At 49.5% G+C, this 12,289-nt stretch overlaps 1 protein-coding gene across 1 annotated transcript in view; it reads left to right on the forward strand.

The window, feature by feature from the left end:
- Positions 1–8,530, forward strand: part of gabbr2 (gamma-aminobutyric acid (GABA) B receptor, 2) — a 148,895-nt gene extending 140,365 nt beyond the window's left edge. The window contains exons 15-20 of the mRNA XM_023812028.2: positions 189–299; positions 1,318–1,542; positions 2,047–2,229; positions 2,474–2,594; positions 6,103–6,220; positions 7,878–8,530. Of these exons, the coding sequence (XP_023667796.1) occupies positions 189–299; positions 1,318–1,542; positions 2,047–2,229; positions 2,474–2,594; positions 6,103–6,220; positions 7,878–8,043 (924 nt within the window). The 3' untranslated portion in view covers positions 8,044–8,530. The remainder of the gene's footprint in view (positions 1–188; positions 300–1,317; positions 1,543–2,046; positions 2,230–2,473; positions 2,595–6,102; positions 6,221–7,877) is intronic.
- The last annotated feature ends 3,759 nt before the right edge of the window (positions 8,531–12,289 follow it).

Genomic DNA, 12,289 nt, shown 5'->3' on the forward strand with positions numbered 1-12,289 from the left:
TTTCTAAATTTCAGCCTCTAAGAATATTTTCCTTTAGTCCGGAAGCGACTTAATAGACTTGCGAGGAATCTAGCTTCTTAAGATTCACCGGTGGCCCAGTCGACCCAGTTCATCCACACACGGCATTCCAATGCAGCTCCCCTATGTCACCTGGTCTGACACTCCGCCCCTATGTCGCCGCCCTGCAGGCAGACCCACAGGGACGAGACATTGCCATCCGGCCCTTCCTGGAGCACTGTGAGAACACGCACATGACCATTTGGCTGGGCATCGTTTATGCCTACAAAGGCCTTCTGATGGTGAGTACGTCGACATAGTGCCTGTCAACGGGGCGGCCTTCTGCTCGCTCCAGTGCACGCACCCGTCTTGATGGCCTTCTTCTTGTCAACGTGAAAGCTGCCAGTCACCGATTTGCCGTTATTGGGCACTCGCCTCAAAATACAGTGGATAAATGTATGCTGGGGTCTTTGGTTCAGAAACAGCACGGGAAACAGCACATTAATGATGTCTTAGCTTCAATTCGTTAGCTACAGAATGTGCTAAATTTTGGAGGGAAACGAGGGCTTGACGTCCACAGGAAGCCTACAGTTTCCACGGTAACTCAGCACGTCTCCTGCCCTGACTCGCACGGCATTGGGTCCCTGAGATCCATCGCTGGGGAACTGCGTCATAATTCGGCAGTAACCTATATCCCCCCCCCAGCACCCCCCAATCCACCAGCACCTCTGAGAGAGAGCACTCCTGTTTCCCAGAAGTCTCCCTGGTGCCACGTCACCAAAGACCTGCCACCAGAATTGTGACGGCCCCAAAACATCGCCGTCTGCCTCGGATGGCTTGCCTCGATGCCCTGGCGTAGCTGACGGAGGTGGTGAATAATTTAGGGCTCAGCTCCCGTTATAGAGACTGAGTGTAAGATAAACTGGGACATGGACGTCTGTATGCAGCGTGTCCTGGTGGATCATGGTGAGTCATTTTCCCAGAGTACGGGAACACATATTTCAGAGGCAACTAATGTCCGGAGCCTGTCCCCAGACTCATTTTGTGGGTAGTCATTGAAACCAATTCCAGAGATTAAGCAAAACCAATGCAAATAAACAAAAGTCTCCAACTAGCCTGTAAAATCATTCGAAGCCCGCTGTTGTAGCTGTCATACACCAGTTAATGTGCATCGTGTTTTTACTGTAAGCCTCTGATGGGAGATAAGCTAATGCTGAGCTGACATGCTATTGCTGTGTTTTCATTGGCCGTCAACACACGCACGCTCAACTTGCCTTCCTATTTGCTGCCTGATGGCATTGTTTGCTCCTCCCCTTCCAGCTGTTTGGTTGTTTTCTGGCCTGGGAGACCCGGAATGTGAGCATCCCGGCGCTGAACGACAGCAAGTACATCGGCATGAGTGTCTACAACGTGGGGATCATGTGCATTATCGGAGCCGCCGTGTCTTTCCTGACGCGCGACCAACCCAATGTGCAGTTCTGCATTGTGGCCCTGGTCATCATCTTCTGCAGCACCATCACCCTGTGCTTGGTGTTCGTGCCCAAGGTACAAGAAGCTGAATGGGGTTTTGGGTTGGGTGCTGACGGCAAAGCATGACCTTTTATATTGTCACTGTCCAATGAAAAACACATACCTACATAAAATTCATTATATCAAGAAGTGTGGGAAAAAATGCATCTCAGAAACAACTTTACAAAATAAACCTAAAACAATGTAATGGAACATCCTTAGCCTCACACATAAAAAACTATCGTTACACAGTCATCAGTGAATGATTTAATGTTTTATACGGACTTACATGGATTGTTGTCAGCAAAGCAAATATGTCAACAAGATACAAACTATTCTCACTGTATATTCACAATTAATAATGATGTTAGTCAGCTAGCTATCTAGCTATCGACTTTAAGTTGTTAAAATTAGTAATATATAGTAATCCATACACACATGCCGACGTCCGTCATTCCTGAATTCCCCACGTGTGGCGGAAGGCGTGTGTCGGTATTGCCCGCATTCCTCACATCTTATGAACCCTCCTGTCGGCCGCAGTTGATCACCATGAGGACGAACCCGGACGCGGCCACACAGAACCGGAGGCTGAAGTTCACCCAGAACCAGAAGAAGGAGGACTCCAAGACATCCACCTCGGTGACCAGTGTCAACCAGGCCAACACCTCCCGGCTGGATGGCCTGCAGACTGACAACCATCGGCTCAGAATGCGGATAACGGAGGTAACTCCTCACACAACCCCAGCGGCCTGCTGGGATTATGGGATCACGCCTGCGGCATTCCTCGAGAGCCCTGCTCTTTGTCATCGACGCTAGAGCCCACACAGCTGAGGTCCACAGACAGAGACGAGGCGACTGATTCTTTGAGCTACCAACGATAATTGAGTGTTCTAAGGGTTAGCGGATCAGGAGTCGGTCCTACGGCCGGCAGACCCCGTCTGAACCTTCTGCTTTGTCCCGTGTGCAGCTTGACAAGGAGCTGGAGGAGGTGACGATGCAGCTGCAGGACACGCCGGAGAAGACGCCCTACATCAAACAGAACCAGTACCAGGACCTCAACAACATCCTCAGCATACGCAGCATCAAAGGTGAGTGACCGCAGGCTGACCGCAGACCAAAGGCCAGGGCGTTGGCACTGGGATGGAAAACCTCCACTGCGCCTGGGATTTACTGCCATGCAGGGGTGTAGGTTCAGCGCATGGGAACTGAAAACACAATTCCACACTTAGATATTCTCACTTATTGGAAGACCGGTGAATGTGCTGTTAGCGCAGCATCATCATCAAACGCACCTCCGAGAAACCCCCCTCCGCTCTGGTCCCCTGGGAGCTCTACGCACAGGTAAACCTGTCACGATAAAATGGAATGTGATATAATCCCAAGGACATCCTGAAACTAACCAGTCCCTCATTAAATGGGTGAGATTTAGCCGGTAAAAAACGACGTAGCTGACCTGTCAGACACGATACGCGTGACTCGTTAAACGTCCTGTGCCTCCCCGGCACTCCAGATAACAAGCACACATAGATACAGACATACACAGTGCACCCTGCCGGCTCTTAGTCAGGACGCCATCTGTGGTGTAAACGTAGCCCTGCATCCCAGCCGAGCACGCCATCACCGTCGAGTGGCATGATGCTCGGTTCTGGGCACCGGCGTCTGTCCGTCCGTTTGTTTACCCTCCGCGGCCCCCGACCCGCTCTCTCCAGGCCGCAGTCACACCCTTCCGCGGAGACGGGCATTTTCAGAGTGTACTTCTGCCACCCTTGAGTCAGTCTGGCTCTTGGGGTCTGTGGATGCTTCAAGGGAAGAGAGCAGAATACGGTATGAGTGGTTACCATGGCAACAGGGCTTTGGGGGAGGGGGGACCCCGAAAGGCAGCGTGTGGCATCTCAGCGCCCCTCACCTTTCCAGGCTTTGCTTTGAGTGTGTGTATGTTTACTCTTCTGAAATGGGATCAGCAGATCAGTGAGAGGTAAATAGTGGTGGCGGCCTCTGCTGGGGAGGCAGGCTAGTGCTCCAGTCAGTACAGCCCCTCCAGACGGCCCTCCACATCTTCAGCATTCCTGGGGCAAAGTGAGGGTTGGGATAGACATTGGGGGGCCGTCTCCTGGGTGAATACTCAGTCGGTGTGGGGCATGTCAGAGGCAGCTTTTGGGAAAGTTTGACGGGTCGCCCCCTCCTGGCCGCTGCCTCGTGTGTCTGTGTCTGCGTGCTGCAGTTATGTAATAGTTCTCCAGCAAGCAGCATTTCTACAGAGGGTTACAGAGTCATTTTCTAAATGCGAATCTGACAGCTCTGTGCTGCGGAAGTACAGTTTGAAAGAGGTGATTTGGACTAATCACCACGCATTCACAGGCAGATTTCCTTTTTCAAAGTTTCTCAAAAAGTCTCTGTGCGCAGAACTTGACTGATTTTTATAGGTCTCTTTTCTCGTTTTGCTTTTTTTTTAAATTGGCAAACAAAAATTTGGATTTTCTGCATGCAGGAAAAAATATTTACAATATTGCTGTTGCGGGGAATTTTCAGACTCTCGCAGAGCCATCAGTAATTAAAGTGTTTCATTACACACTACAGAACCCCATGGTAGAGCAGCCATAATTAGAGCAAAGAATTTTATGGATGCATGTTATCAGTCTGTCATCGATAGGCCCTCCTGGGAGCAGTGGATCTCAGTCAGACCCAAAATAGCCCCATCCAATAGCAACGGCCACTGGGGCGGCAGTGGGCGGGATTGTGGCAGCACATCCTCAGCTCCAGCAGCCTCCTGCTTTTGGGGCCAAATGCACTTAAATCTGAAGGAAGCACAGTATGAGGTTACCAAGAGAGGCAGTGTGTGAGGACGGCAGGAGAGGCAGTGTGTGAGGACGGCAGGAGAGGCAGTGTGTGAGGACAGCAGGAGAAGTAGTGCGTAATGACAAGGAGGGAGGCAGTGCATGAGGACGGCAGGAGAGGCAGTGTGTGAGGACAGCAGGAGAGAGGCAGCATGGGGGGACAGGGAGAGAGGCAGTGTGTGAGGACAGCAGGAGAAGCAGTGCGTAATGACAAGGAGAGAGGCAGCACATAAGGATGGCAGGAGAGGCAGCATGTGAGGATAGCAGGAGAGGCAGCGTGTGAGGATGGGGAGAGAGGCAGCAAGTGAGGTTGTCAAGAGAGGCAGCTGGTGATGATGGGGAGAGAGGCTGCGAGTGAGGACAACAGGAGAGGCAATGTGCGACAACAGGGAGAGAGGCAGTGAGTCAAGACAGGGAGAGAGGCAGTGAGTCAAGACAGGGAGAGAGGCGACGCATGAGGGTGGTGAGAGGACAGGGAGAGATAGAGAGCGTACGGAGAGCAGGAGAGGCAGCATGTGAGGACGGGGAGAGAGGCAGCAAGTGAGGTTGTCAAGAGAGGCAGCTGGTGATGATGGGGAGAGAGGCTGCGAGTGAGGACAGCAGGAGAGGCAATGTGCGACAGCAGGGAGAGAGGCAGTGAGTCAAGACAGGGAGAGAGGCAGTGAGTCAAGACAGGGAGAGAGGCGACGCATGAGGGTGGTGAGAGGACAGGGAGAGATAGAGAGCGTACGGACAGCAGGAGAGGCAGCATGTGAGGACGGGGAGAGAGGCAGCAAGTGAGGTTGTCAAGAGAGGCAGCTGGTGATGATGGGGAGAGAGGCTGCGAGTGAGGACAGCAGGAGAGGCAATGTGCGACAGCAGGGAGAGAGGCAGTGAGTCAAGACAGGGAGAGAGGCAGTGAGTCAAGACAGGGAGAGAGGCGACGCATGAGGGTGGTGAGAGGACAGGGAGAGATAGAGAGCGTACGGACAGCAGGAGAGGCAGCATGTGAGGACGGGGAGAGAGGCAGCAAGTGAGGTTGTCAAGAGAGGCAGCATGTGAGGACGGGGAGACACTTTATATAGAAACAGAATTCATACATAAAAACCTTTAAAAATATTAAAGTCATATAAGCAAACAAAAATATAAACCCAAATCACTGTAAAAAGATTTCGTAAAAAAAAAAAACCTGCATTATTTATTGAAAAGGCAGTGGACACTCGGGACAGAATGGCAGGCTGTATACACAGTATGGTCAGTGTAAAGACAGTAATTCACCAAGCCGAGTATTTTTGGACACTGGCAGAATGTATAAAGGCCAAACACAGAGAGCCAGGCGCGGGAATCGACCCACTCTACCATGATGCTATATTTATGTTATAGATTGAAAGGTGATATGTGCCTAGGCCCTGCTAGCAGGTCTTAACGTGTAACGTGTTACACGGGGTTAACCTATTTCTGCATGGATCTGGCGGCTTCCGCATCTCCCCAGAGTCAAAGCGGCACAAGTCACCGCTGTGATCTTCAAATCAGGTCAATTTTATGCTAGAAGGTTAAAAACTGGGACGACTTGTGAAGGAAACACAGAGGGGAACAGACCAGATACCCTATTTGTGAGACAGATATTGCTGGTTATTTAGATTGATGCTGCTACGAAAAATGTGCGTCTGCTCCGTTCTGCGGCGTGAAATCGATACACGTCTCGATCTTCACGGCTCGTCGGAAAGTTGCAGCGCTGCCAGATGAATGTGGGAACACCAAAGTGTTGCCATTGTCTTCACAGAGGGGGACAGATCCAGCTTAAAGAACTACCTTGAGCAGAAGCCTCAAGCCCAGTGGGGCTCAGTGGATCCTTCCAGAATAAACCGGGGTCCCCTAGAGGACATCAACTCACCAGAACAGTAAGTGCTTCCCGGCTCTCGGCTCGTCTCTGGCGGCCCAGACGAGACGATGGCATTTAGCGTCCACAGAGGCTGTCTCTTCACTAAGCCCTCGCGGGCCGCGTTTCAGAGTGACCTGATGGATTTGAGTCCTTCGGAGCAGGAAACGTAGCTCTGTGTAGTTACTGAGGCGCAGAGCTGAGAGGGAACCTGAAGGGGGGGGGGGGCTGGTGCTAGTAAATAAACGAAGGACCAGGTTGAGCAAATAGTTTCTTTCCCAGCAAGTATTCTGGAACATTCTCCTTCTGTCTCCATCCCTATCACAGCTGGGCAGGGAAATGGAGCCGGGTTCTTGAGTGCTAAGAGAATGAGTTGGCTTGATGCCCCCCCCCCCCAGTTTCCGATCGCATCCTGGCTTAGCTCAGGAGGGAAGACATTTCCACTTCCTCTCCACGGTCCCTGGCTGCCGGCCAGGTTCTTGAGGTACCCCCAGGGATTTGATGTAGCATCAAGGTCATCTGGCCCAAATTGGGTTCAAGGAGGTGGGGGCCAGAAGCTGGCGCTGTACTGTGTGCAGGAGGGCACATTGTGTCGGGGTAACTGCACGTCTGACGTTAGGCACAGTGTTGGGGAAGTTACTCACAAAAGTAATCTATTAAAGTTCAGGTCCAGAAAATACAAATCCAAACCAAGATTTTGTTTCAACCGAGCTGATGAGCATGAAGAGTCACAGTCACAGAGTACTCAACTGGTTGGTTGAAACAAAACCTTGGTCTGGATTTGTACTTTCTGGACCTGAACTTTCCACCTCTGCAACGGCAGGAGTGATGCTGGGAAGGCACGCCGGCTTTGCTAGGACAGGAAACAAACAAAGTCTACTGCTTTATCCATCGCGTGGAAATCAGACAACATGGCGGGTGCGAATGCACACAACAGGCTAGCAAAGTGTAAACAAATGAGCATTTCATTGGTAATAACCATTGAAATTAATCATCCAAATCATTTTCTTATATTATTAGACATGCATATTTTTTTATTGTTATTATTATTGTATCGATTCATGTTATTATAATTTTTATTTCAGTCAGTAATAGTAAATGGCTGAAGATTTCCAGGTATCCCAACTTGTTAAATGAGATTTTGTAATGGTCAATCAGCACAAAAAATAATAATAATGCTGTCAGTGATTAAAACCGCACAGAATGAACTGAAAGAGAATTGAGAATACAGTCGGATTTCTGCCCTGTTAACTTCTTTGATGAAGAGTTGAGAAGACTATTATTATTGTCATTATTTTTTTACATAACTGACATTTGGTTATGTAATTGGCCTGAAATGTACCGCTCGCATGGTGCTGGGCGTGCTACCCGGCTCGGCGGGACCCCCGGGGGCCACTGGTGCTCGTGGATCAGCAGTGGAGGGCCGCCCCCTAGAGGGTCCCGGGCCATGGCCCTCTAGGGGGCAGCACTGGGCCAGGAAGCCCCTTGAGGTCAGGCGAAAGCATTGCCCAATGGAGAGCTTTGCAGGCTTAAATATACACGCCCCTTATCTGTTTACACGAGGCGCAGTGTTTCGGACACTAATGGGGGCTGTTCGGTCCCTGTGCCTTCAATATGAAATGGTGGTCATGTGACTGTTGCACGACTCCCCGTCTCACGCACGTCTCTCTCTTTTCCAGCATACAGAGGCGACTGTCCTTGCAGCTGCCCATCCTCCATCATGCCTACTTGCCCTCCATAGGGGGGGTGGACGCCAGCTGTGCCAGCCCGACGGGCAGCCCCGGCTCAAGCCCCCGGCACAGACACATGCCGCCCTCCTACCGGGTCATGGTCTCGGGCCTGTGAGGTCATGCCAGGCAGCGGCCATTCGTAGGCGAGCCCCTTCAATATTCCAGTCGGACTGATTGTAGTCAGCGAACAGCGGGACTGCGTGTGGGACCCAGTGCGCACCTCCAAACACGTGCCCTACCCTGCCCCCCCCCTCCCTGTACACACATCCCCACCCATCATGGGAGGTCCTGATACACAACCCCCCCCATCCCCCACCCCCTAATAAACTAACAAACTGCAGAAGTGGGATACGACACTCTAAAGGGGATGCGAACCTGGGGGGTCGCCCATGTCCCACAAATATCAGTTCACGTGTCACTTTGCCAAACTCGAGTATTCCACTGCGACGCCTGGGTTCCGTCTCGGCCACCGGAGGCGCTGTTCTTAACACCTGAACCGGGAGCCGTACAAGCGACCATAACAAACGTGTAAATAACCATACATTCTGGCTTCGGGTGTGCGAATCTGCATCATTTGGGCAGAGGGGCAGGGGGGTGGGGTGGGGCAGGGGTGCAAAAACATGTCGTATTTAAAATCGTACAAACTAAATAAGACGTTTGATCGGAGTGCTGCTCCTCGGCATCACGCGCGTGAGCTCAGCGGCGTGGACAAGGTGTGTGATCGCCGCGAAGCCCAGGATCAGGCTGTTAGCCTGATGTTCAGTAATAATATGCACAAGTGGGGTTTTACACTCCCCTGAATTTGCACCGTTCCTTTAAAAAAAAAAAAAAAAAAAAATGAGAGAACAACACAAGACGCCATGGCACTTAAATCAGTCTCATGGTGAATCCTCCCGAATGAGCGTCAGGACATTGCGGTCCCGGAAACGGAACACGCCAGGAGGCGCGTCACGGCCAGTGAGATCGAGACCCAAGACAGTCTTCCGGGCAGTCGGGTGACAACGGGCCCCATCCTCGAGCGGCCGATGCCCTAGCAGCCTCCAGTGGTCACGCCGCCACACCCATCACAAACCTTTCTACGAGGAGGCCGCTGTGTGCATGTGCAATATCTCTAGCTGTCCGTTTCCGAAACCCGCAGCACATACAGTACCTGACCGCGGTCGATTTGGACACCGCTGACCTTTATGCATTCCTAACGACTTTGCAGTAGGTGAAATATCCCAAGAAGGAAGCATAAAGCTCGAACAAAATGGAACCTGTCAGGCCGTCATCATCGGACAACTTGCATTTTTTTTTTTTATATTTGGTGCATATCAGTGTGACTTTAATAAGGTTTTGATAGGAGTCTTTTCTATAGAAAAATTTTAGACAGTCTGTTTATGGCTGGTCAGAAAAATGCCCGCTTTGAATTTCGACTGCAGCTCGGTGCCCCGGAATCGCTCATTTATGTGGACATTAGCCCGAAATTTCCAGTGGGAAATCTCCGTTGCGATTGTTCTTTAATAAAGTGAACAACACAAAATAATTTGTTGCTATGACGGATCAAATGACACTTGGCAACAGGGAAAAGATGCTTCTCACTAAGAAATCATTTTCGGGGCCTAAAATCGAAGCTAACATATTAATTAGCACACGCTGATTAGGCCTGAGACACAGCTCCTGCCTTTTTCTTTGTCACCTGTATCACATGAACAAAATGTAATCGAAAAACACGTCCTGAATAAGCTAGTTTGGAAATAGACCAGTTTTGTTATCGGTGTCTTGGTTTTTGTTTAAGAACTCTGTTGAACGCTGTGCCTGTTGTCTTACAGTAGTCACTGGCCACAGGATATGCTCATGTTGGCTGGAAAGAAAAGAGAAAACATTATACGGTTCCAAGGCGTCTGTAAATTGTCTGTAACCCGTAAACGGTTTTTTGGGGCTCGGAGCTTGACGCAGAAGCAGTCCGGATTACCGTGGAGACACATCTGTGGAGGTCTGACCGGTCCACCTCCGCTGCAAGCCAGGCAGATTGAGGAGGGGTGCTGGAGAAGAAGGAGGACAGCGACGACGAAGAGGTGAGGATGGGACAGCTGCACCGTGAGGCCTCCAGCTGCATGGTGCGGACCAGCCTCTCAGAGTCGCCCCTACCCCCCCCCCCCACCGTGGACAGAGGACAAAAGAACATTTATAATGCAGCACAACACAGACCTCTACCAAGCCAAGGGTTCCTCTCTCTACCGACCAGAAATGCACGGACACTTGTAACGAAGTGCCACGCGGCCGTTTGTTGTTCCCTCAGACACATTTTCTATATAACATTTGTGATTGTGTACATTTGCTGATGATACTCTGATGGTGTCGATTGTATGGAATCTTTGGTATTTGGCTTCTTCGAGATGGCATGAAATAATAATAATAAAAAAACGACGTTTAATTCGTATAAAGTTACCTCTGTTTTTGCCGATTTCCAACGGTCTTTCACACTGAGCCGTGAGCCACCATTATGGAGCCGTTCGGCTCAGTCGTTCACCCCCGAGTTTATCCTATAACAGCCCCAGGGACAAGGGATGCTGGCAGGGGCGAATCGGTGACCCTCCAAGCCGAAGTTCTGATCCATTCGTCCGAGTCGCTCCAGCACTCTTGCCCATGAGGTGTGTACACCAGTAGCACAGACTCAATGCCACGCGACGCATAAATCACGCAAGCGATGAATTACGCTGGCTAGGAATCATGCTTGACGTTATCCTACACATCTAGGATGCACAAGAGGACGCCCATAAATGTTTCTGATGCCAAAAACTGTACATTATCGAAGGACTATGAATTTACCGGTCTTCTGTAACTTAATTTTGTGTTTTGTCCCCCGCCCCCCCCCACCCCACTCTTTTTTTTTTAAGAGATAAAGGATCTGGAGCATTGGACTTTGTGGTAGATCAAGGGCTCATAGTACCTCCAAATCTGCTTCTCAGTTATGTTGTGCAATAGCCGGCCATTTTTAATTTTGGACACGTGTCAGTTCACCGGACCTTACGTCCATCTCCGCCATTAATCATCGTCCATGTTTATTGACACCCAACATCATGCCTCCTAAGGATTAAGGGGAGATTTGCAACTCATTCTAATATACAGTATCTGTATCTATGTATTGTATAGTAGATAGTGATAAAGAGTTGTATAATATGAATACTACACAGTCACTCCATCATCCCAGCATTCATTAAGGTCTATTTTAGCTCAGTGCGCTAATTTACGTGTCTCAATGTAATGGACTGGCATTACTTTACACATCATGTTTAAATAAAGTGGAAATGAAAAATGTCTACTTCAATATTTATTTGGTCTGCACCATGCATCCTCAGAAGCCAGTATCAGAAGACAAACCACACGGTTAAGAGACGTTAAGCTTCATTAGATGTGAGACGGATGTTTAGTGAACCTCTCACCCTGGATACGAAAACTCGCTTGGCGTCTTGGCTGCTGTCATGGGATTTGAGCTTGACGTACATCACTGAGCGCCACATTTTATAGCCAATATTTTCACAAGAATAGAAGACAGTACAAAAGCAGTGGAATGGTTATGATCAGAGCCTGGATTTTCTGTGCACTTTCATATCGTCTAGCTTTGTTGTAAATATGAAAGGAATTCTCTACAGGTGACAAGGACTTGAAACTATACACCCTTAAAAGATATCTGTAAACATGTTCTGTATATCCCACAATGTTCATGAGTGCTGCTATTGCTGGTGCAGTTTTAACATTTAAACAATTTCCCTTGAATAATGAACATGTGGGGTGGAGTTTGTTTATTATAAAATAAAACGCTTTGTTTTCCACTTGAATAAGTATGCAGGGAATCTTTGGTTTTTGTATCAGAGAAACAGATACGCGTGCTTATGCAGCTGAGGGTGTGATTTGGGGTGGGCATGCAGGGTCAGCCTGCATGCAGTGCTCCAGAGCTTTTGGGGCAGGACCATGCTCAAGAACCCAGCAGTGATAGGACCATTTTGTGGCCAGTGGATCTGAGCCCACAACCATCTGAACATGGGCTATTTAACTCACTGAACTCTAAATCTTTCAGATGTTTAAGAAAATTTCACAGAAATATATTCATTAATAAAACATAAAGGAAGTCCAGTATTTCAGAAAGAACAAAAAACACGTCGGATGGTGGCATGTAAGCCACGTGTAACTCAACGGGCTCATTTCTGAAATGGAAAACAACAGAAACACAACTATGCATGCTGCGTGAATACTGCCCCGTAAGCCAAAGCTTTGGTCACGCTGAAATGTTTATTATGTCGGCGCTAGATGGTCCGAATGACTGTCAGGAAGACATGTGCTGCCAGGAGTCAGGTGACCCGCAGTGATGTAACTGAGCT

The sequence above is a fragment of the Paramormyrops kingsleyae genome, chromosome 23 (genome assembly GCF_048594095.1).
Source record: "Paramormyrops kingsleyae isolate MSU_618 chromosome 23, PKINGS_0.4, whole genome shotgun sequence".
In the NCBI taxonomy this organism is placed as follows: Eukaryota; Metazoa; Chordata; class Actinopteri; order Osteoglossiformes; family Mormyridae; genus Paramormyrops; species Paramormyrops kingsleyae.